This window comes from Panthera pardus, unplaced genomic scaffold (assembly GCF_024362965.1).
Source record: "Panthera pardus isolate Hobbes unplaced genomic scaffold, ASM2436296v1 HiC_scaffold_11, whole genome shotgun sequence".
Lineage (NCBI taxonomy): Eukaryota > Metazoa > Chordata > Mammalia > Carnivora > Felidae > Panthera > Panthera pardus.
The window spans coordinates 27109221-27134728 of NW_026526666.1; the positions used below are offsets into that span (position 1 = coordinate 27109221).

Consider the following 25508-nt stretch of genomic DNA (forward strand, 5'->3'; position numbering starts at 1 on the left):
CTTATGTAAAACACAGCCTCCGATCATCCTCAGCCCACGGTCAAATGAGGAAAATAGACAACAAACTCACAAAGAAGGGGAAGTAATTAAAAACAGTTGGAGCTGGTGACTTACTGATGTCCAATCTCTTTGGACACATGAATGTGACAGTTCTTTATTTTCCATGCTCTGGGTTCCTAGCCCCTTTTGGGTTCCTTCTCATTACCTAGGACCTGGTTGCTTTATTTCTCTGCACTTAGGACTCTAGTCCTTGACTCCAGCTTCCTCCCATACCAGTTTTTCATATGTCCCTTGGCTACCCTCTTTGCAATCTGAGGGCTTATCCTGCCCACACTCAGACTGAGTACCAGTTCCTAGGTCTCTAGGCTGAGGATTTTGACAATGGAATGGGAATGGGTATGGATCAGTGATGACTTTTAGGCTTTTAGCTTTGGTAACAGGGCAGAAGTTGGTGCCACCAGATGAAGAAGTGTGCACAAGAGCAGAAGCTGGTCTGGGGATGGTGATGTGATTAGTTTAGGATGAGTTGGATCTGGGCAAAGGTCCAGCAGATGGTTGGGGGTAGAGGTTGGGAGTAGAAGTCATCAACAAAAAGGTAGCAGATTAAATGATGAGGGGAATGAAACTATCCAGAGAGAGTATGCAAAGTGAGAGGAGTGAGGCCACAGAGGCCCTCAGGAACCTCAGCACTGAAGAGAAGGTGGAGGCAGAAGAGCTCCTGGGAAAATCAGAGAAAAATCAGAGCAAACCAGAGAAGAGCAGTGTCACAGACATTGAGGAATGAAAAGGACATGATTAAAAGTGTTGAGAGAAACAGAGAGGTCTGAAAACACAAGAATCAAAAGTATCTATTAGACGTAAAAACTAGGAAGAAACTGGGGATTTAGCTAGAATGTTATAGCATCTTGGTTGGATGGTGAGGATGGAAGACAGGAGTATTGGTGATGAATTGATGTCACTGAACATGGACTACTTTTCCAAGAAATTTGGGAATAGAGAGTGGAGGAAGGCAGTTAGACTGTAGCTACCAGGGAATAAGGCATCAGAGGAAGTTCTCTCACATGTGAGGATCTTGAGCACATATATGTGAGAATAGTGAAAGGAAAGCTGAAGATACATCAGTGAGATTCTTGAAGGTAAACTTAATTAAAGGGAGGACTTTGTTTTGATCATTGCAATACCCGCCCCCCCCCCCCAGCACCTGGCACATAGCAGACAGTCTATTCCTATTTGTCAAATGTGTAATTATGTCACTTAGAAACTGTAACAGAATGCTGAAAAAAACAGTGGGTTTCATATTCTTTCCAAAGCAGAGTCCTGCAGTAGGTCATTCAGGAGTGATGTGGAGGCTCCACAAATTTTCCCAAGAACCCAGGCTCCTCTTCCATCTGCCACTCATCCCTAGCATGTGCTTGTCATCTGGTGATCTTGAGATGTCTGCTCTACCTCTCTCAGCACATCAGTGTTCCAGTGTTCCTCCTTCAAATGGCGTTCCCCAGGAGCCCCACTTCGTGACTTTTCCTGATACCATATTGGTCCAGTTTTGTCACATGATCACCCCATATACAAGGGAGGCTGGGCAATGTAGTTTTTTAAGCTAGGCATTATCACCATTAGCAAAATCAGATAGACCTACATATTAGGAAATGTAGAAAGAAGTCCAGCTCTATGGAAGAGAAGCAAGAGAGAAGGCTAGAGGGAGAGCCACATACCAGTTCATGAGAGGCCATGTGTGTATAGCACTGATATTGACTCTTTCTCCTGGAGGCAGTAGGGAGCTATATAAGATCTTTGAGCAGGAGAGGTGACATGGTTGGATTGGCTTGTTAAGTAACTCAGGTTACAGTTTGGGGAATGCATTGGAAGGAAGGAATCTAGAAGTTAGGGTCCATCAGGAAGGCTATTCTGATGAAGTGTTCTGGGAGAGAGGCATGGAGAGCATGGGCAAAGGCAGTCCTAGTGAGGAAGAGAAAAAGGATAGGAGGGAGTATTTATTTAGTATTCATTTATTCAGCTATTTACTTATTTTTGCTTGTAAATAGCCTCTATTTTTAAAACTTTCTATTACAGAAACAAGTATAAAAGTTGACTAATATAATGAACTCCCATTTATCTGTCACACAGCTTCAACTATTTTCAACATTTGGCTGTTATTGTAATCTGTTCCTCACTTTTTTTTCCCCGATATCTTTTTTTTTTTTTTTAATTTTTATTCTGAGAGAGAGAGAAAGAAGGGGCAGAGAGAGAGAGAGAGAGAGAAAATCCCAAGCAGGTTCCGCACCGACAGCACAGAGCCCCATGCAGGGCTTGAACCCATGAACCATGAGATGATGACCTGAGCCGAAATCAAGAGTTGGACACTCAACCACCTGAACCACCCAGGAGCCCCTCCCTGAAATCTTTTAAAGCAAATCACAGGCAACATATCATTTCACCCTTAGATACTTCCCTATGTATCTCTAACAGATGAAAACTTACTTGTTTTAACAAAACCACAATTCTGTGATCATACCCAACAAAACAATAATTCCTTAATATTATCTAATACCTGATCATGTTCACTTTCCCTCTGATTGTTGTGGTTGGTTTATTAGGTTCAGAATCAAAATAAGGTGCACACATGACATTTTATTGCTGTATCTCTTAGAGATCTCCTTTCATCTCTAATAGATCTTATTGGATGTACTTAGGAGGTGAATCAACAGGAGTTGGTGATAACTTGCCACTGGCATACATTTTTACCTGCTGGTTTCCTCCCTGCCTACTGTTCTCAGCCCCACCCTCCCATGGAATGAAAACAGGAATTAAAGTGCTTTGCCCAGCGTATGCTGAAACTATTTTCAAGGAGTTTGAAAAGAAGTCCTGGCAAGACCAATAGCTAGGCTCAGTGTGAAGGTTAAGGAGAGAAGATGCTTCTCAGTGGTGTAGTTTCAGTGGTGGCTTTGCTGCTACTTCCTCTGGTAAATTGTTCTCCTGTCTGCTTTGTAGCTCTCAGAACAAAACCTTTCATTTTCCAGCTAGAAAATGATCTAGAAATGCTGATGTTCCATGAGTGTGCCTATATTTATTCTCCAGTATCCAGGTCAGAGAGAATGCGAGGGCCCCTGTACCTACAGCAGGGAGAAGGGAGGGCAGGACCACTGCTTGAAATGGGAGGCTAGACTGCTCACACCCTAATTCCACCTGCTTCTCAGCTATGCCGTGGCTGGATCAGCCCACCCATCGTTTAGGAGAACCACCTTGGCACATAAAAAGCTGAGGCTTGTGGCTTGTGGTCCACAGATATTTGAGTCAGATATTACACATTGATTTTGTTAAAAATGCAAAGCCCCTGCAGACATACTCAAGATGCACTTTGAAAACCACCATCTTAAAACTTAGAATTCATTCCTAAAAGACACAGGATCAGTGGTTCAATCAGTTCTGAAACTATAAAGAATGAAGCCATTCACTCAGGACTAGAACTTGGTTTCAGGAAAATGAATTTTTCAAATTGGGCTCAGGTTTGGAGCCAGCAAACTTGTGGGCTTCCACATTCCCCACGTAGATGGAAAGTGGTGAATAGTTTTGTGTTGTCACATGGGCCTGGGATCACCAGAACACCGCCGTCAACTAGATAATCTGCAAGGAAACTTCTCTTCAAAGCTACAGCAGCAGCTTTAAAAGCAGGATGACATAACTAGCCAAATCTTCCATGTAAGAAAATAGTATTGAACAGAGGAAGAGTCACAGCCTACTCGAAGGGCCACAAAGGGAGCAGAGACGTGAACAGTGCAGAAGCCTGAGAGTGTCTGCAGAGCCCAAGGTACACAGATGGGCACCTCTGCGCACAGCCTTCCCTTACAGTCCAGCAGCTGTGCTGTTTTTCTTCCTCCAGGAGGCCTGTTTGATGTTGCTAAACCAGCAATCAGAATCGCTTTGGCATATTTAATGTCACTGTGAAACTATTTGTGATTGGCTAGCTCAGCGGCATCACTCGGAATTGATTTTTCTCAATTAGATAAAACAAGTTTGCTTTTGAAAGTAATTTAGCAGAAGAGGTCCTGTGATGAAAAAAAAGGAGGAAATGTTTTTCAAGCATACAGGAGATTGGATAGCACCCATGTGTATACATATAACCTATACATATATATGTATATACACATACTATAAACTTTTTATATATTTTTTTCCTATCAATCATAGCTTCCCACACTCCTGGACAGCAGTTCTCCAGGTATCAATCTGAGATCCTGGGGAAGAATATTATCTGTTATGTCATCAAGAATTCAAGAGGTAAGTAGCCTGATGATACTAATGATAATTTTATTATATCTTTCCACCATTTTACCACACTTACTATATCAAACAACTTAATTTTACCTTAGATCTGTTCAAGGAGAAGTACTGTTTGAACTTTCCATCTAGTAATTTCAAAGCACCTGTTCATATCCTAAATTATCTGTGCTCCTAGGTTGGAGGCAAAAAGAAGGGAACCATGGTTCTGATTTCACACCTAGGAAGAAATGGCACCTTGTCTTGTGTGGCAGATTATCAGTGGATTTGCATTGAATCTAATTCCTTCCAGTATTGATGTGGTTCATCCTCTTATGCTTTTACAATTCACCTAAAATCTATACTGCTAATAGCAACAACATATACTTACAGACTGCTTACAGGCACTATTTTAAAGTGTCTTAAATATATTGACTCGTTCCATCATAAAATAATTGACATTTTTGTGTTTTGTGAAAGAAGTGCATGTTTTAATTAACATCTGTTTGCCCAAGCCTTTTCCATATAGGAATTGATTCTCCACTCAATAGATGAAAACTACTGGGGGCATAATAATGAAGAGACAAGTATGATCACTACCCTGTGAAACATGCAATCTAATGGGGAAGAGCAACGTAAAATAAACAGTTACCTTCAAGTGTGATTATGAAAGGGAGGCAAAAGCTGAAGTATGATTTTCGCCAAACATTTCTGCCTTCCAGTATTTCTCAGCTGACTTGGGCTTAGCCAACCTGGAAAATTGCATTGCGGAATCTGTCTGCATAAAACTAAGTTCATCCTGAGCAGGGTGTGAGTGCTGCTATGAGGGAAAGTTAGAGAAAGGTCCATTGTACTGATGGCCACCTGTTCTAGTAGGAGTCTCTGACATTCTTTTCTTCATAAGCATTTAAAAAATTCTTAGCAGTATAATAGGGTAGAAAATGGTAGAGAATGTGAAAAAAGTTCCCAAAACATATCAACACTCCTCATTCCGTGTGGGAGTCCCAGAAGTCTTCTTGCCTGTCTAGATAGCAAGTGTAAGCATTTCTGAACTGGGTTGCAGCAGATGGCTCAGTTTATATTAACTGATACTAGACCATTTGACCCCAGAACAGCCCCTTCATCTCCAAGTGCTTTGATTAAATGAGCAATATAATAATGATAATAACCTCTTTCAAGACTTATCATAAGACTTACTGTTGTCGAAGCAATTTGAGATTCCAACTTTATTATTGAAGCCTAGGCTGTGATTATAGGCATGACTCACAGTGTGGATTCTACACAGCACTCAACAGTTTCAGAGGGCAAGTGTTGGCATGTGGACAAAGACAGGGATGGCAGGTAAACATCACTTATTGAAGTAGGGGGAACTGTTTTAAGTCTCCTGTGATTTGAATCCTAGTGTTTTCCTTCTTTTTTTTTTTAATTCCCAAGTGCCTTTGGAAATTAGTAGTAAGTGTGTTTGGGGAATAAAAGCAGCATTGTTTTTATTTTGTATTTTCCCCTAAACCAAAGCCAGGTGGCATATGGAACCTGAGACTCTGACAACTCTGGCAACCGTCAACTTAGTTCTTAGCATTACAGATCTACCTTCAGAGGATGAGTCCAGCAAGGACCACAGGTACCCACAAGGAGAGGAGAAGACCACCAGCCTGTTCTTAGTCTGGTGCAGAATTTACAACGTGTTTTTCCAAGAATGGAGACTTGGTTCTATATTTGCTTGCATCTTAAGTCACACACACACACACACACACACACACACACACACACACAGAAACTACAAACTACACTTTCAGGGAAATAGAAGAATTCACCTTTGATAAAATTAAGCTAATAAGAAGGTAATTTTCCAAATATAAGAAACTAAATTCTAAACTACTTAGCCAAAGAAATTTGCTGTGATCTTGCTTTTTTAGGATGGAACCATTGCTTTATCATTTTATTTCCATTTTTTTCCAGTATCCCCATCTTGAGGGGTAATAGAATCCAAGAACTGGGTTGTAAAGAAATATTCTCTACATTTATCCAAGGACATATTACCAAGGAATTCAGATAAAGGGTACTGGAAAAAAGAAGTGTTAGGAAAATACATTGGAATTCACTCTTTGATTTTCTTTGAGCCTCATCCTAGTTTCCTTTTAGGCCCTGAGTAGATGGAAGAAGGTTTTTATTTCACAGCTAGATTAAGAATTGCTGAGAATATGTATGTTTTCTTTTCAATATGAAAGTTAAACGCATATGTGGAGGTCTCCCCAAACTTTGCAGCTCTGGCATCACAGTGATGATGATTCTAACTGCCTTAAAATAACCCGAAGCATTTGCCTTGCCTTAGTTCGTTCATCAACCGAGTGTTCAAGACTTGCTGTGGGTGACCAGGCCTCTCATGCAGGCTGGGGGTCCAGAGACCTTCACACAGCTGATGAGCATCCTGTCTGACCTCTTGTGTGGCTACCCAGAGGGAGGAGGCTCTCGAGTGTTCTCCTTCAACTGGTATGAAGACAATAACTATAAGGCCTTCCTAGGGATTGACTCCACAAGGAAAGATCCTGTCTATTCTTATGACAAAAGAACAAGTAAGTTTTCTGAGTCATGTGTATGTAAAATGGCATCTGATGTTGGTTAAGCTGATGGTTTAACACTTCCAGGGAACCCCAGTCCTGGGGTTAAGTTGGTTTTGTTAAGGGGCCCCAGGCAAAGAATCTTCTTCCAGAAAGTCCATTTCCCCTTGAAGGAAAGGGGCAATGCTCATAAAAACATTTTGGATATGAGCCAGGGCAAGAACTGAGATCCACTTGGAAGGGGAACAGAGGGGACATTTTCCACTGATCTGACTGAACTAGGGTTAAGTTCTGAAGAAGGGAAGAAAGATAAATGAGGAGGCAACCCAGAGTTACAAGCAAAGCTCAGGTCAGAAGGGCCCTGGCAAGTAAACACGGCTGCAGGATGTTTTTACAAACACAGTGCAGTGAAATTCTGTGTGTGCAGTACTGAGTTACGTTTCAAATGGCAGGTCCCTGGCAAGCCATCTTTCCCGTCTTTTATTATTTTGGGAGGGGGAGGCTTCTGTGGGGTACGGGAGGGTGGAGTGGGGAAGAAATACAACCGGGTGACCTTTTAGTTAAAAATTGAAAAGAGGCAGCAAGGCACGCACCAGAAGTAGCTGTGCCCTAAGATAGCCCACACGACAAATTAAGCAGCTATGTGGAGGGAAATTATTGAGACTAGAGCTGAGATTCCAAGGGAAGGCTTTGTTTGGCTTCTTGTCCCTTGCATGTGAGAATGGCATCTGTTCCTTGCTATAATCCCAGGCAGGCTTCTCAGGCTCCTTCTAAAGCAGAATAAACCACAGGGCAAACCCCATTCTTTGTTTCTCTGATGAGGCCCTTATTGAGATGCACTGTGGCATTTTGTTACTTACTAATGATGAGCTTGTTATTGGTGGGGTACAGCCTATTAATTTAGGTTATTTGTCAAATCCTCCAGCATAGAGTTGAATGAGACATGTGATTTGAACACACTAATGACTATGTTTAGCTCTGAGCAACTGGAGTTTCTTTAAAATCTGTCCCTTCTCTCCTGGCAGCGACCTTTTGTAATGCATTGATCCAGAGCCTGGAGTCAAACCCTCTCACCAAAATAGCCTGGAGGGCAGCAAAACCTTTGCTGATGGGAAAAATCCTCTTTACTCCAGATTCTCCTGCAGCTCGCAGAATACTGCAGAATGTAAGGTCCCAGCTGGTCTTGCCCTTTCTACCTTGGACCTCCCAGAAGAATGAGAGAGTGAGGAAGAGCATGCGCGCCTGTGCACATGCACACAAGCAAATGCACACAGGCACTCAAGTACTCATATTCCTCTGGTAGCAAGCCTTATGTTTGTTTTTTGCTTAGTGGAGTCTTGGGTTCCTCCCCCATCCACAGTCATCATTGGAATGCTTTGTGCCAGAGTCACTGGCTGGGCCCTCCCTTCTCTACAAAACCTACAATGAGGTTTTCTTCCCCAGAGCCTGACTTTTATCTAATGGAAGGGATCACTGTTCTCTGAACCCTGGCTACCCAGGAACAAAGGGAAGAAGGGAGGAAGAGCATTTCCTCAGAGGGAGTCCAAATCTAGCTTTAATGAGGTTCTGAGACAATAGCATCATCAATATTACATGTATCTCTGAGGTATTAAGAAACAGATTCTGTCATTGTACAGGCTGGGAAGTAGCATATTTTTTTTGGAAATATCAGTAGACTGAGAAAATAAAGATGCTTCCTTGAAATCCTTTCTCAAACACTGAGGGTTTGTGACAGGAGCAGGGAAAGTAGAATAAAAAGTTCTCTCTCACTTTTTTCCTCTCTGTTCTTGTCTCTGGTTTTAGGCCAACTCAACTTTTGAGGAGCTGGAGCGCCTTAGGAAGTTGGTCAAAGCTTGGGAAGAAGTAGGCCCTCAGATCTGGTACTTCTTTGACAAGAGCACACAGATGACCATGATCAGAGTACGTATGGCAGGGGAAGGGGAGGAGAAGGGCCAAGAAAGTTCCATAAATTTCCTTTTCTCAGTAAGGGTTGATCTACTGGAGTTGGATCGAAATATAACAAGCATGGGCCAAAGGCACTAGTTCTGGAGTCACTGACTTTGGGTGGGAAATGTTTCTTAAAATCTGAGGGAAATGGTGCAAACTGCCACAACATCAGTGGCTTCCTGAAGTTTCTTGCTTTTATAGATTCACTTGAGGGCCTCAGATTCAAAGGATCATCTACCCAAGGGGCCAGCTCTGTAACTGCAAAGGTGGTTGTGTATGTCTGTCTGCTGTCGTTACCAACTTTGCAAAGCCAGGAGACCAGAGTCTTCTATAGCAGGGATAATTAAAAGAGAACAACAGCAACAACAACAACAAAAAAACCAACAACAACAAAAAGAAAGCTTCTGATATACCATTTTCCCTGTCATTCTTCCCAACCCCCAACATACACATTTTTATTCTATACAGACCTGTGTATTTAAGGGAAATTGGATATAGATAGGTATGCCTTATCGTGGAATGAAACCCACTAGCTTTTTAGGGAGGTTTAAAGTCTATCCCTATTCATTAAAAATTGGAAATGGCCTGAAACAAGGCCAGAGATCCTATGGAATCTCTAAGTAATATAATAATAATGTAATAATATTGCTTCCTCCCAAGGACACCCTGCAGAACCCAACAGTGAAAGACTTCTTGAATAGTCAGCTTGATGAGGAAGGTATTACTGTAGAAACTGTGCTGAACTTCCTGTATAAGGGTCCTCAAGAGAATCAGGCTGATGACGTGGCCACCTTTGACTGGAGGGATGTATTTAACATCACTGATCGCACCCTACGCCTGGCTAGTAGATATCTGGAGGTAAGGCATCTCATTTTCCTCATTGATGAACCAGGAATTCTCACAGTTCCCAAACAGAGATGGATCCTGTTCTCTAATAGCTTTTGCACACTTGAAAAAGTTCCCTTTTTACATCTCCTACCTCCTGATGGCTCCCTGACTCCACCCTGGCTGCTCCTCCTCCCTTGTAGCCTATACCGTAGTTGTGCTTGTCCTCAGCCCTCTCTTGTCTGCCATAGCTTCGTTCATCATTGGCCTCAAGTTCTGAGGTCCCACTGCTTTGTAGAAACTCTCATCCCCAGGTTCTACAGGCACATCAGACTCAATATATCCCAAAACAGATTTTCCTCCATAAAATCTGTCCTCCTCTAGCATTTCCTACCCTGATCCCTGTCCTCAGCGTTATTCCTTTTTTTTTCTTACAATAGGAATGATTTTCATTTTTTTCCTTCTATAATTAATTAGTTTATTTTTTAAAATTTACATCCAAGGTAGTTAACATATAGTGTAATAATGATTTCAGGAGTAGAATTTAGTGACTCATCACTTACATGTAACACCCAGTGCTTCTCCCAACAAGTGCCTTCCTTTATGCCCCTCGCCCATTTAGCCCATTCCCCACCCAACACCCCTCCAGCAACCCTCAGTTTGTTCTCTGTATTTAAAAGTCTCTTATGGTTTGTCCCTTTCACTGTTTTTATCTTATTTTTGCTTCCCTTCCCTTATATTCATCTGTTTTGTATCTTAAATTCCACATATGATTGAAGTCGTATGATATTTGTCTTTCTGTGACTAATTTCACTTAGCATAATACACTCTAGTTCCATCCATGTTGTTGCAAATGGCAAGATTTCATTCTTTTTAATCACTGAGTAATACTCCATTGTATATATATACACCACATCTTCTTCTTCCATTCATCCATCAATGGACATTTGGGCTCTTTTCATACTTTGGTTATTGTCAATAGTGCTGCTATAAACATTGGGGTTCATGTGCCCTTCGAAACAGCACTCCTATATTCTTTGGGTAAATACCTACTACTGCAATTGCTGGGTTGTAGGGTATTTCTATTTTTAATTTTTTGAGGAACCTCCATACTGTTTTCCGGAGTGGCTGCACCAGTTTGCATTCCCACCAGCAGTGCAAGAGGGTTCCTCTTTTCTCCGCATCTTTGCCAACCTCTGTCATTGCCTGAGTTGTTAAGTGTAGCCATTCTGACAGGTGTGAGGTGGTATCTCATTGTGGTTTTGATCTGTATTTCTCTTGATGATGAGTGATATTGAGCATCTTTTCATGTGTCTGTTAGCCATATGAATGTCTTCTTAGAGCTCAGCACTGAACCTAATTCTCAAGCCAGAGATTTTAGGGTCATCCTTTTTACCGTCTTCACATTTGACCCAACAGCTATTATTTACTGGGTGTTTCTTTGTGCCAAGCACTGTGCTATGTGCTTTTATACATATTAGCTCATTTAGTCCTCACAAGAGCTCCACAAAGTGTGCACTGTAATCATTCTTATTTTACAGATGCAGAAGCTGAGGCTTAAAGAGGCTAAATAAGATCTCCTCCTGTAGCTGTTATGTATAGCAGATAAGATCCAGATCTGGGTGTGTCTAAATTCAGAGCCTGCCCTACTGACCCCTCTACTGCCTCTGTCATGTCCAGTCACCAAGGATAATTGTGCACCCAATTCTAACACATGATGCTTTTTCCCATACCACCAAGAAATTCTTCAACACCAGCTGAATGTCCTGCATTTCAACTCAATTCTGACACTGCCTGGAGTTAGCATCAGATCCCACAGGTTAAGGGCTCAGTCCCATGACACTGGCCCCCACCCCTACTTCAGACACCACCCTCACTTCTGCCCACAAGTTTAGATCACAGGTTCCCATGAATCCTTCTTGGATTCAGTTAATTTGTTAGAGCAGCCCACAGAATTCAGAAACATTTTACTCATTAGATCACTGGTTTATTATAAAAGGATATAACTCAGGAACAGCCAAGTGGAAGAGATACATAGGGCAAGGGAAATGGTGTGGAGCTTAAGTGTCCTCTCTGGGCACACCATTCTCTCCAAATCTCCACATGTTCACCTAATTCAGAAGCTCACCAAACCCCATCCTTTTAAGTTTTTATGGAGGTTTTATTACTTAGGCATGATTGATTAAACAATGGCCATTAGTGATTGAACTCAGTTTCCAGCCCACTTCTCTCCCTCCCCTCCTACCCTCTGATCACATGATTGGCTCCTCTGGAAACCAGTCCTCATCCTTAGGTGAGGTATAAAAGTCCCCTTATGAACTTAACAAAACACACCTTAATGGTGCTCTTCACTTAGGAAATTCTAAGGGTTTTAGGAGCTCTGTACCAGAAACAGACAAAGACCAAATACATATATCTTATTATATGTCATGGCATCACACTGAGCTTTATCTATCTCCTAAATATCTCTCAACTTCACCTCTTGCTTTTTAGGCTCTGATTTCTGGAGGCATTATCATCTCTCTACCAGCCTGTTCCAGTAGCTTCTTCCCTGGGTTCCAGGGTCCAGTCTCTGTTGGATCAGGCATTTCTCCAGAGTTACATCCCAAACACACATCTGCCGGCATCACTCTCATGCTTAAAATCTCACTGACTCAGTCCCCAGGGAACAGAAATTCCTTCCACACCTGCCACAGCCCACCTCCCCAGTCATTGCTTGCTCACACATCTTCTGCTCTTCTCCACTGGCCCTTTTGCCACCCTCAGACATACGCTGAATACTCAGGATTTACTGTGTGCAAATGCTGCCATTTATTAGAGCTTTTTTGCCTAAACAGAAAAAGATAATTTTTTGGACATAACCTGGAAGTTCGGGGGCTCTAGGGATTGAATGACGCCATGGGATCCTTATGTCTTTCCATCTCACATTGTGCTTGCTTCTGCTCAGCTTCAATCTCAGCTCGGCCCTCTCCGTTTGGTGGTGCATCAGCTGCTCACAGCCCTCAGTGATTTTCTTCACCCCAAAAATTCTGCAAAAACAGGGAGTGGGTTTCCTATACCATAAGCATACTCCTGGATAGTTCTCTGATTGGCCTGGCTCTACCTATCCCTGAGTCTCTTGGGGGATTGTGTACTATGATGGAGAGGTCTGGGTCATATGTCCACCATGGAGTAAGGAAAGCAGAGTTAGCTTAATCTGAGTCTCAGGGACTGAGCAGCATTACTGGAAAGTGGAGGAGGCTGTTTCCTCCAAAAGAAGAAACATAAGGCAGAAAAGCCTGAAGTGACTTTTCCTTCCCCATCTGTTGAGCTTCCATTCAGTCATTCTTTGAGAGTCAGCTCTCAGATGTCCCTTCTGCTTCAACATAAATTTTAGCCATTCAGTCCTCTGAGCTTCCTCTACCACCTGTATCCCCATCCCTGGCCACGTCACTACCATCCACCTGCTGTGGTTATAATACAGGCAGGACGCTGGGGGTGGGGGGCAGAGATGGAAGAGAAGAGCTCTATTCCTTTATTCTTGCAGAATGGAGTTCATTGGTTCTCACAGTGTTTTTGTTAGGTACATCAGTAGTAAAGAATACTTCTTTTGTTTGACTTGACATTTGCATGGTGACACAGAGGTCTTAAAGGATTATTTTTTCCATGTAGCTTACGCTTAATGTAGCACCAGGCAACCCAACAGGTACTTAATATATACCAACTGTTTAGATGGATAAGAATTCAGTTTCTAGAACCATATTGCTTGGGTTCAAATCTCTGTTACTTGTGCCTCAGTTTCTGAATCTGTAAAATGGGGATATTAATAGTACTTACCTAATAGTCTTGATATGAGAATTAACTGAGTTAATTCATGCAAAGCACTTGGAACAATTCCTGGAATATAGTAAGCACTTTAATACTAACTTTTTAACAATATACAAACCAACCAAAAATAAGGCTTAGGAAGAGGACTGGTATTAGTGAAATCAGACCCAACCGCTGAGCTGTTCCTGGTGCCCTTGTAGGGATTTTTGAAGGAGCTGATCACATCCTGTCTCAGCCACCAAGACTTCCAAGAGCCTTGCAGTCCCATTAACCAAGCTAAGTGCTCCTAAGCAAAGGCCATAGTGGCCACAGGCCAGTGGCCTCCCCCAAGTGTTCCTAAGAGTGGTTTTGGTGGAGTCACAAGCCCAACAGGTGATTATGATGAGATGTCTGGTCTTCCTGCTGTTGCAGAGATAGGAGAGAGACGGAAAGCAAGGGGGCGATGAACTGAAAGGGGAAATGTGCAGTGAGGAAGAAACCAATCATTGCAATGGGTCCTGGGATTTTCTGCTTTTGTTCTTGTGCTTCGGGAAGTCTGGAAGAGACCTGGAGAGCCTCCATCTCCCATCCTGATGACTGCTTAAGAGCAGATGGGGATGAGACCTCCTCCCCAGTGGCTCTAAGAGTCTCTTCAGGACAGGAGAGCAAGTATATTTCTTTACAGGCTGTTTAAGACTCAAATGAAGCTCTCCTTTTCAGGAATATGACTTGCACTAAAGAGGTTTAAGAACTTCCTCTTGGGCCACGCTTGTTGTCTACTTCCCTGCATGTTCCAAGAAAGAAAAAAATCATTTCAGGACTATTAAGCAAAAACAGCCTTTTAAGTGAAAATTATGTTGATCTAGGTCAATGTGGTACTCAGATGTGATATTGAACAATAACACAAGCTGTCAGAACTAGAAGTAAAGACCTTTAAGCCTTTTGTCTTTATAGGAAAAGGGAATGATTTAATTGGTTTTCTCTTCAACTGATAGAAAAGCTAAATCTGCTTCCTTTCTACTTGGAATGAGGCTTTAGTTACTGGAAATTCCATTAAGTAGCCTGGAGAGTTCTCATTCCCCTGGAGCCGCCTTGCTGGGTCACTTCTATGCAATTTTAGGCTACTGCTTGTAGAAACTTCTCAGCTGTCCAGTGAGGACAAATGGGCCTGAATCTCTGCTTCTTATGAGCTAAGTCACTGTGAGAAATTCACTTTACCTGCTGAGGCTCGATTGGCTTATATGTAAAATCCAGATAACAGACTTCAAAGAGTTGATGTCAGGACAAAATGAGAGAAGTGTGCAGAGCAGTCTGTACATTCATGCCATTAATAGTTTGGCATGTGTATAAATTCTCAACCTTGGGTTCTGGCTGTTAGGTGGGGGTGGTAATGCCCTCCTTTCCAGGTGGCTATGAGGGTGAATGGGAGAGGGCTGGATGCATAGTAGAGACGTTCCATGCATGGCAACTCTTCCCCTGAACCACAGACCAGGTAAAGTCTTTCTCAGATTGAAAAACTTTGTGTAAACTTTAATGAGACACTATGAAGCTACTATTTACATTAACCTTAGTGAAATGGCTTAGAAACAAGACGGCCAGATCATTCCTGAAGGCCCAGAAGGATGGCTCTGCCCTGGGCTCCATTTTGTAACTTCTGTGGACGGTGGTCCAGTGGCTCTAGAACTTCTCCTGTCCTCAGAGTACCTGCTCAACAAGACGCTTCTAAAATCTCATTCATTCCATAATCCTCTGATCCCCTGCCCTTAGTAGGGAAAAAGAAAGAAATGAACAAAGGCAGCCTTCCTAGTGAGAACATGGGCAATGGGCTAGGGAAAGGGGTGAAGGTAGTGTTTGGGGAGCCTCGCATCTCAAACATATGGAGAGATTCATTTCTGCAGGCCTTCTGATCACCGTCTTCCTCACATTTAAGGAGACTGAAGGCAAATGAGTCTTCACATAGGTAAATCTCTTAAACTGGTGTATGTATACTTTATGGTCATAATTTATGTGTGTCTTACATATATTTTTTTCTTGAGAAAAACACAGTGGAAAAATTAACAAATTATTCCTCTGATTACCCTTTAGTTAAAACAAACATACATACCCCTCCCCTTTGATTTCTTTGTTTAGTGAAAGATTAGGCCTGGCACAAATGGGATACTGTTTAGAGTTCACAGTGTATTTAATTTACATAGTATATTTGAATTTCAGGTCTTGAATTTCACATCAGGAAGCTGAATTCAGCCAAATTTCAATATGAAAATACCTCCAATCAAGGCATAAAATTGTATTTGAACCAGTCAAAACTACCTTTCCCTAAGTCTTGAGAAAACATGCACTCATTAACTGGTTTTGCCTCAGATGTCATCACAGTCAGTATATGCGTATAGCTAATATTTGTTTTCTTCATGGTGATTATCTTGCTGATAAATTAGCCATAGTGGGATTTTCTGGACTGCTTTTCCTCTGTACCTTGCATGCTCCTGGCCACATGCCACCACCACCCAACCAGAATGTGCTCAGGGAGTATAGTTTTCAGGCTAGCCTAAGAAAAAATAGGATTAGAAAGATAAAGCCACTGATCACATAATATCTTTAGAGTCAGGTATATAGATATTTGTGGAATATCTCTCCTACTGCTTTCTTCTGTTGATGCGTTGGCTCTAGATATGCACTGGGAAGCTAGAGAGAAATCAGGGGAGAGGTAGAAAGTGCAGAAGTCTATACCATCAGAGCAGTGCTATTTAGAGGGCCATGAACTAGATCATAAGCAGTGACCTTATTCTCTGCCTCTTCAATCTCTCAGAAGCGTAGAATGGGACTGAGGAAGGAGAACGCAGGTGAGGGGTGAGCTGGGGTCATGGGTGAAGGGAAGGGACTTGTATTTGAGGCACTTTTATATGCCATCTCATGTAAGCCTCCTAACTGCCTGCCAGTAGGCATGATTGTTTTCATTTTATATAATTAAAAATGGAGGCTCAAAGAAGTTGACTGACTTGCCTAACAGCGCAGCAGATAAGTGGGGGATCCAGAATTCAAGTCCAGACCTGTCTGGCTCTAATGAGGAAGTTCTTTCTTTTATACTATGAGGGGCACATTGGTGGGGGCTCAGTATGTATTGTCTGGATAAATTATATAATGAGTTGAATGAACACAGCAATTATTTTGTAATACTCTGAATGATAGACATTATTTTGATTGGAACTTTTCTGCTTGGAAATAACTAGATTTAGAGTGGGAAACCAAAATGATTTTAGCTGATTTGGTCATTCATATATTCGCATGCTCTGAACTACCTACATCTGAAAACAAATAATCCCTGACCCCTAATAGCTCACACTATTGGGAGAGATAAGAATGATATTAAATAACGCCATATTAATGGTCTCTCAGAGGACTCCTAGAACAATAATTTAGTCTGATGAAGTAGAAACAAATTGCACAAATCCAAATTCACATGTCACCTATCCTCCAAGAACTGTCAATTCTTCTCCAAATCATCTCTGAAATCCCTGCTTCCTCTCCTTCTCCACGTATGGCCTCTGTTCAGAGTCTGTATTATCTCTCCTAGCTGGTCCCTGGATCTCCATTCTCTTCTACTGCTTCTACTCAGCTCCCACACTGCCTCCAGTGAGGTCTTTGTAAAACCAATTTCACCATGACATTCCTGTTGAAAACTCCTTAGTGACACCTGGTTGCTGTAAAGGTGAAGACATTCCCAGTCTAGCTCCTCCAGGAGTCTTCCGCATTGTATGAGATGGCATGCTGCCCCAGGCCTCCCACCTGGACAGCCAGACTCCTCCCCTCCTTCACCTGCTGGCTCCCCTTCAGGACTCAGCGCCTGTTTTTCAGGCCTTCCTCTACACATGCTATTCCTCCATCGTAGCCCTTGATAATTATTTGTTCATAAGCCTCCCCATCCCCATAGACCTGAGCCCCTTAAGGGCTGAAACTCGGTCTTATTTATCTTTTGATTTCCCACTTTATCTTAGTGGAGCTGCAGTGACATGAAGTAAATGCCCATACATGCCAAATTAAGACTGAAAATACATATATGCTCGGTCTAAAAGGTTGAACTTGCTGGCTAAGCAAGGCAGAAAGATACTTTCAGGCAACAGGAAGAGCATAATCACAGCGCAGAGGTGTGGCTGTAGCATCAGGGGAGTAGGTGGGGGTAGGGAGGAGCAGCAGTGTCTGGAGATGAGACTGGAAAGGTCAGCTGGCCTGGCTTCTGAGAGCTTTCACTCTGTAGGTTACAGGATGCCATCTCCAGCACTTATTCACGGGTTCTGTGATTTGGGGCAACAATACTATTCCACCGCCTGAAAAATGAGGGTGATAACCTGAGCTGCAGTTTGGGAAGTGTTTACCAGAGTGGCTGAACTGGCTATTTGTAATCAGAATGTGCTCTGACTGGACAGTGCCTGACTCTGGTGGTTATGAAACACTTTGAATACAGTAACACTGACCTCCCGGAGTTGTTGGAATGATTAAACTCGAAAGCTTTGAGAGCTCCAGTCTTCTGCAATTATTATCCAGGTTATTATGTCTTTCCTTGGACCAATTAGATAGGAAGCATTATCTGGTGGCTTTGCCCAGTGTATATCTTTGTGCTCCAACTTGCCTTTTTTGTTTCATTATTTATTTGTTTTAGAAACAGACATTTTTTTTAGCAGCTGTGCATTTCCTGTCCCTTTGTTTTCCAGTCGTAGTGCATTTCCTCACTCTTTGTGGTAGAAGGTTTCAGATGTCTGTCCACAGTGCCCAGTGTGTTAGATAAAATTTATTGTAGTGCCTTTGGCCTCTCTGTCTCACCATCCCAACCAACTTGAGCAGCCCAAAGCTATTTTATTTGGTGGCTTTTTCCACGTGGTGGGAAATGAATGTTAAGTGTTGGAGTCTAGAGCTGCCAGGAAAGTCATTCTGGGATGTTTGCCCACATCCATTGGCACTTTTCAAAAGGAACCCCAGGTGTCCACATTAACACCAGCAGGACCACCTCAGGCCTCCATTGGCATTCATCAGCTGCTTTGTTCTCAGCCTTAGTATGGAAGTTAAAGATGTAAGAGGCAGGACTACAGAGCCTACATCTCTAAGGGTGCAGCCTCTCCCTTATCCCTGGACACATCCTGGGTGTATTAGTCAGAATATGTCCGCGCAGGGTGCCATTCCCCTGTGATTATCAAGTTCAAACGAAAAGAGAGATTCTTTCTTTGCCTCCACTGGGCCACGCTTCCACTTGGTATATAATTTAATTCATCTATTACTTAATGTGTTTGAATTTAGCGTCTGGCAGGTCAGAGTTGAAGAAGGAAGCCTGCTGCTACTGCAGCTTCTCCTCCCAAGGTGGTGTTTGATTTAGCAGAGTAAACAAATGACTGCATTCTCTAGGGCTCTTGAGCACAGCTGCCTTCCGTGGAGAGAGCTTGGACCTCTTCCGCTAGGGTGAACTCTGCTTCCTGGGGAGTATCAGCAAAACAACCAACGAGGAAATGTAGGGCTTGTGCGGACTTCAAGTGCTGGTCACCTTGCCACCGGGGTCTGGCTACAGCAGTTGGGAAATGAAGGGAACGAGGAAGCCTTTTCTCTCGTCCTACTGCCCGTGGCTGTCACAGGGCATTGTAATGGTTCTCTTTCAGATTCTGAACTCTGGTTGCAAAATTTGCCTGGAATCATCAGCCTCTGAGGCCATAAGACACAGACTTTTTATTCACAGAAGATGTCCTTTGAATTTTTTTCCCATTAGCGATGCTATCTTTATGTTGAGACCCTTAAACTGGCCAATTCTTACCTAACCTACAGTATTCTTCCCTAACGTCCATGACCATACAGTTTCTCTCTGTGTAGAATCAGATAGCTTTTCTAGATAGACTCCATGGCCTCAGCCTTGTTAGAGCCTACTATGCTTTCACTTATAAGCTAATCAGACCAGACCAAATATGCCAAAATCCATGACCCTAGCTATGGGTTTAGTCATTCATCTTTGCCTCCCAAACACACTCATGCACACACTCACATAAGTGTACATGCCCATTATCCAAGATTTTAACTTCAGGGACAAGAGCAAGTACCAACAGATAATGAGGCCACTTGCTCTGAGGCAGGTGACCTCCCCATGAGAATACAAAGGTACATCATGAGTCATATCTCAGAGGATGACCCAGGAACTTCTGACTTATGTCCAAAACAGCTTCCACAATTACTGCGCCTTTACTTGAGGGAGATTTGGTGAGGATGACATTCTGGATTATCTTCATAAGACCTTCCTCTGGGTAGAGTTGTCTGACTTTCACTGGATGGCCAATGAGCAGCTAGTGAACACTAGTGATTTAGGACACACCCCCACCCATATCCCCATTGCCCAGGAGGGACACAGGCTTTGGCTTCAGTCTATAGTATTGTTCGAACCAGATAAAATGCTGTAGATCAGCTTGGGATGGGTTGTGTTCCCAGCCATATTATTGAAAGAAAATAGCTGCCCTCCTTCCCGGACAGACAGCTGTCACAAATGAAGGGCAACTTGGCAGGGGCTTAAAAGCCATTAGATTTTGTTGACTTTTAAAATATTTTGCAAAAACAGTAATAAAAGTGGTATTTATCAAATTCTCCTTATTTGTGAGACCATTTAGTGTCCTCCGTGGTTAAAATATAGGCTCATTCCATGTATGTCAATCATTTGCCAATAAAGTGGTTTAAAAAAAAAAAAATAGGCTCACTCCAGAGCAATTTTGCCTCGTTATGCCTCATACATGAGCTTGGAATGATAATTGTAACCTCATGACGTGGTTGTAAGGATTCAAGGGTTAATATGAGTAAAGCCCTTGGGCCAGCTTGGGTATGTAGTAAGCCTTCAGTAAGCATCAGCTTTTATTCTTACCAGGAGGCACTGGCTGGCCCTTCCCAAACACTGTCATGTGACCCTTAAAACACACCTATGAGGGGTAGGGTGTATCTCAGTTTTGCCAATAGGGAAACACAGACCATACAATTAGAAAACAGCAGAATGGGGATGGCATTCAAGGCTGTTTGTCTCTTAAACACTATGCCATATCACTTTCCAAGATGGGGAAAATAGCTGTGAAAATGGGTCAGATGTTTCAGGATAGAAATGAGTGTTTGAGAACCTATTAAGTTTTGTTTTTCCACAGAGTATCAGGGTACCAATCTAGGGGGAGGCAGCAGGAAACATGACTGTGAATCAGCTGCCTGATAAAACAGCCAGGATGGAGCCCACGTCATTGTGGGTCTCAACAATGTCACTGAAAACATCAGCTGCTTATTCCAGTATGGATTTCCCTTTAAGACATGAAAGGAGAGTTCAAAGAGAATGAGCTAGATGGCTCAGAAAGTCACATTATTAAAATATATTTGTTTTTATTAGCTTTTGTTGCTTCAGTGAGAGTTACACTCTCATTAACATTATACCAAAAACTCACTTTTCACTAATTACTCCTAGTTTATCCTCTGAATCCAGGGTGCACAGGATTATGTTCAAAATACAGTAGTAAAGCTATATTTCTTACAGCATTCAAGATGTCTAAATTTAAATCAATTTAATTCAGTAAACACTTACTGCGTCCTTTTCATGAGAAAACACTCTTCCAGAGACCACAGTGAATAAGAATGGCCCTTGACCTCTGATAACTTACTGTCTCTAGAGCTTTGATGACCAAAGCAATAATCTGTGGCAACATGTGGCTAAATTTTAATTAAAGAAAAAAATTCAGTGCCTCAGATGCGCTAGACATTTTCAAGTGCTCAATAGCTTTTTTTGGTTACTGGCCACCATATTGGATAGGGCAGATATAGAACATTTCCACCATGTGGCAAGTTCTGCTGTACAGTGCTGCTCTGCTGGACAGGGGCAAGAGATCCTTCTGTTTGGGAATTCTCTTGCCCTGACTTTGTAGAGTAAGTGAGGCTTACTCTTAGAGGAACGTGTGGAAACAGCACTACCCTTCAGGCTTGATGTTTGAAGACACGGATTCAGATTCTGCTCCTGACCTGTATTGATCTTGGGCAAGGCCCTTTGCCCTTCTGGTGCCAGTTTCCTCTTCAGTAAAGCAAGGACATCAGACCACAAAACCTCTATGACTCCTTCTGTCCAAATGCCCTGTGATACTGTGAGTGAATTTGTAGAATAGTCTGTGTGTCACAGTGTACCACAGCTAAACTATGATGAATCCCATCTCCCAAAATAATTTTTTCATCTTAGAAATTTAATTTCAAATTCACCTTAATTGTCAATACTAAAATTCTATATACGCAGACCTAAACTTGCTAAACTGATTTATTTATTAATTTATTTTTATTGTGTTTTTTTTTTAAAGATTTTTTTAAGTCATCTCTATACCCAACATGGGGCTCAAACTTATGACCCCAAGATCAAATAGTTGTATGCTCTACCAACTGAGCCAGCCAGATGCCACCCAAACTGATTTTTTTTAATGAGATTATTTTATTACATTTTTATTGGACAGGGTCTCCCCAGAGGAAACTTAAATGTGTACTCTTTTTTTTTAATGTACTCTAACAGTTTAGTTTTGATGCTTCCTTGCCTAAGCAGGTTGTCAGTTCTCTGTCCCCGTAGGGTGCTTTTAAGTACTGACCAGGGCTAGGAGTCACACCCTTGGTCTTAGACTGTGGTGAAAATCTATATTCCCCACCCCCCCCAAAAAAAAAAAAAAGGAAATCATAAAATACCAAACCCTGTGTTAGTTCCATCCAGAAAAAATAAACACATGTTTAGGACTTTCAGTGTCATGAGGTACTAAGTCCTTCAGTGCTATGCTGGGCAATGCCTGTTTGCAAAAGAATAGCTGGGTCAAGAAAATGTCCTATTTTTTTAATTCTGTGATATATGACTATACTTGTGTTTTTTTTTTAACGTGTTACTTGTTTTGGAGAGAGAGTGCATAAGCAGGGGAGGGGCAGAGAGAGAGGGGAGCAGAGGATCCGAAGCAGGCTCCAGGCTCTGTGCTGACAGCGGTGAGCCCATGTGGGGCTCAAACTCACGAACCATGAGATCATGACCTGAGCCGAAGTTGGACGCTCAATTGACTGAGTCACCCAGGCACCCCACTTACTGGTATTTTAAAAAGAAATTCCACTTCCATTTAAGATAACTTAGTATGGTGTCACTTAAGCCTTGGCCCTCTATATTTTCTCATTACCTGTGTTCCTCTTTCCCATATCATCTGGAAAGCTAACAGTTTCTTTTGTTTCCTTTCTTTTTATCTAGAAGACTGAGAACATTACATGGGACCTGCTCCCAGGATGTGGAGCCTGAGGTGGGACAGTTTAGTTCAGAAGGCCCAAAGAGGGTGGGTTTGCAGTACTTTGTTGTTCCGATTCAGCTCCTTGGCCACAGTGAGGCTTCTGATTGACCCTCTGAGGTTTCCTAAAGGAGACTTAGCAGTGAGGGGTTGGGTGAAGAGTTGGGCTCGCCTACTTCTTACCAGGTCAGCGGGAGCTCAGGTGTCTGATCAGTTCCTTTATGACCTGTCCACCATCCTTGCTTCTCTACTTCAGATATTAGTTGTGGGATCAAGTGAGCTAGAGTTTGATACCTACTCCACCACTTTGGGGAAGTTACTCAACTTCTTGGAACCTAAGTTCCCTGGACTGCAAAGTGAGGATAAATAATAACTGTGCTCTCCTGCTTTACGAGACAGTTGGAAGCGCACAGCTGGGGCAGTGGACCAGGCTATATCTGAGGTTCCTGACATGAGGGGAGGAAGTCTGGGCCTCCTGGACAGTGGGGAGGGAATCCGCGGCCAGCCACTTGCTAGCTGTGTGACCTCTGTCAGATCTCCTCCAGTTCTGTTTCTTCTTCAGTAAACTGAGGATTCCAGGTAACTCGCAGACTCTGTGTAAGTTTATGTGTTCCTTTAAGCCTCTGTCACAACTGCCTAACCAGTCTTCCTGCTTCCCTTCTTGCCTCACCAGTGACTGAAACACAGTCGGACCCCACACATCATACCCTTGCTTAAAACTTTCCACTGGTTTCTTATGCCTTTTTAGAGTTTGTCTTGAAGGCCTCTGGTTAGCATGGAAAGCTGCATGTCCTAGGAAACCCTTTGCTGGTTGGTCACACTGCAAGTGCAGTAGGGCAACTGATGTCCCCATCCACCTTCCTAGTGCTCACCTGTCACCACTCACCTCTGGCCACTGCCACTTGTCTGCACATTGGAAAGAGCATTCAGCACAATGCTGATGCCCTGGCCCTCCCTTTTGAGGGTCTGATGTCATTGTTTAGAGTGGTGTCTGAGAGTAGGTGTCTGTGTAAAGCTCTCCAGTGGTTCTAAACACAGCCAAAGATGGAAACCACTGCTCTGTTCTCGTAGGTCTCCGGACACCCCACATGCTGTTCCCTATGCTGGAGCTGACCTTCCCCTTGATTTTTTCTCTTGGCTAATTCCTTATCCTCATCCTACTCAGGAGTTCCTTCCTCCAGGCAGCCCTCCTATACCCCTCCAGGTAGACTTAGCTACTGATGGACTCTCAGACTACCCTGGGCTTGCTTTCATCAGAACCCAGTAATTCTGTATTATGGTTGGTGTACTCCAACCCTCTCTTTATTAGGTCTAGAGTTTCAGAAGAAACTTTATCTTTCCTCTTTGTATCCCTGGAGCCAGCAGGCTCTGGCACATTACAGGCTCTCGGTAAGTATTCAGTGAACAAATTAATCAAGACAAGGCCATTTGACCTCTCGTGAGTTATATTCTAAGAAACAAACATTGACACAATAACCCTAGTGTATTATAGGAACAAGAAGTTAAGGAAAAATCAGATCCCAGTGTAGTCTAATACCTTAACAAATCTATAAAAGTGAACAAGCCCCAGTGTTCAAATTAAAAGAAATTCTTAGTGCTTTTTTGTGGGTAATGAGTTTTGTCTCTTCCGGGGGAGAAAAAAGACCTATTAGGAAATTCTCCCCCACCCACATTACCTGTCAAAACTGTAACTGGAAATGATTTTCCTGACTAAATCATTTTGGCTCTTTCTTTTATTTTCTTTCTTCCTCCTTGTTCTAATCCTTCAGCTGGCCATCATTGTGTGTTTGCAGAGAGGCAGGAAGGTTCGCCACTAGGACTATTTCTCTCTCTCTTTAAAACTCTTTTATCAGCTTGCTTTCTGATCTTCAAAGCAGCCTGTATCCAATGTGACCCCACTCCCTTGCCTCCCCGTGCTGAGGAGTGAGAGCTGTGAGTATTTTTGTCATTTTAAAGGCTTGCATATTTGGACAGCCTTGGACAGCCGAGTAGTGCAGCCCTCACTAAATCTGGAGGGATGAGAGCAAGTCAGCGTTTGTAGGCCCTCTTTACCCACAAATCTAGACACAGTGAAAAATTGACACCAGACCTCACAGGTAAGCAGAGAGTAAGTTCATAGATCTCCTTGCGTTTGACCCGTCCCTTGGGGCAGCAGCCCTTACCCTCTGCCCTTTTTTGCAGTTGAGACTTTTCTGTTGGTGTTCTTCAAATGCTCTCAACTTTTGTGATTATCTGCAGTGCTTGATCCTGGATAAGTTTGAAAGCTATGATGATGAAATTCAGCTCACTCAACGAGCCCTGTCTCTGCTGGAGGAAAACAGGTTCTGGGCTGGTGTCGTGTTCCCTGACATGTATCCCTGGACCAGTGCCCTGCCACCCCACGTGAAGTACAAGATCCGGATGGACATAGATGTGGTGGAGAAAACCAATAAGATCAAGGACAGGTGATGTTTCAGGCAACCTTGAAGGCCCTACATATCCCCAGAAATTTAAGGGCAAGGAGCATCTCCTCCTAGGGACAGGAGGGTTACTTGGAAAGGCACAGAAACACTTTGGCACCAGAGAACTAAGCTAACTAACTAGTTGGCCCTGTTAGTTGGTGGGACCAGGAGAGCTCAGTTACCCTGTCATCACCAACAACCCCCCCCCACCCCGCCAACTCAGCACTTGTCCCCAGCTGGCCTTTGTGCATTGTGGAGATGGAAACCTCTAGGGATTGAATTATCTTCACATAGAGATTCTACAAATAAGGTTTTTCCAAAGTCACTGGGAAATTACATTTGAATACAGAGTGAGGGATTGAGACTGGACTCAGGCTAAAAATAAAATTAAGAGGAGATAAGATATTTCATAAAGCACAATG

The 25508-nt window shown here is 42.8% G+C and overlaps 1 protein-coding gene across 4 annotated transcripts in view; it reads left to right on the plus strand.

The window, feature by feature from the left end:
- ABCA4 (ATP binding cassette subfamily A member 4) overlaps positions 1–25508 on the plus strand; it is a 131619-nt gene that overhangs the window by 31514 nt on the left and 74597 nt on the right. For all 4 annotated transcript variants that reach the window (XM_019457550.2, XM_053892260.1, XM_053892261.1 and 1 more), the window contains 6 exons: positions 4186–4275; positions 6587–6827; positions 7838–7977; positions 8616–8732; positions 9420–9617; positions 24884–25089. In XM_019457550.2, the coding sequence (XP_019313095.2) occupies positions 4186–4275; positions 6587–6827; positions 7838–7977; positions 8616–8732; positions 9420–9617; positions 24884–25089 (992 nt within the window). The remainder of the gene's footprint in view (positions 1–4185; positions 4276–6586; positions 6828–7837; positions 7978–8615; positions 8733–9419; positions 9618–24883; positions 25090–25508) is intronic.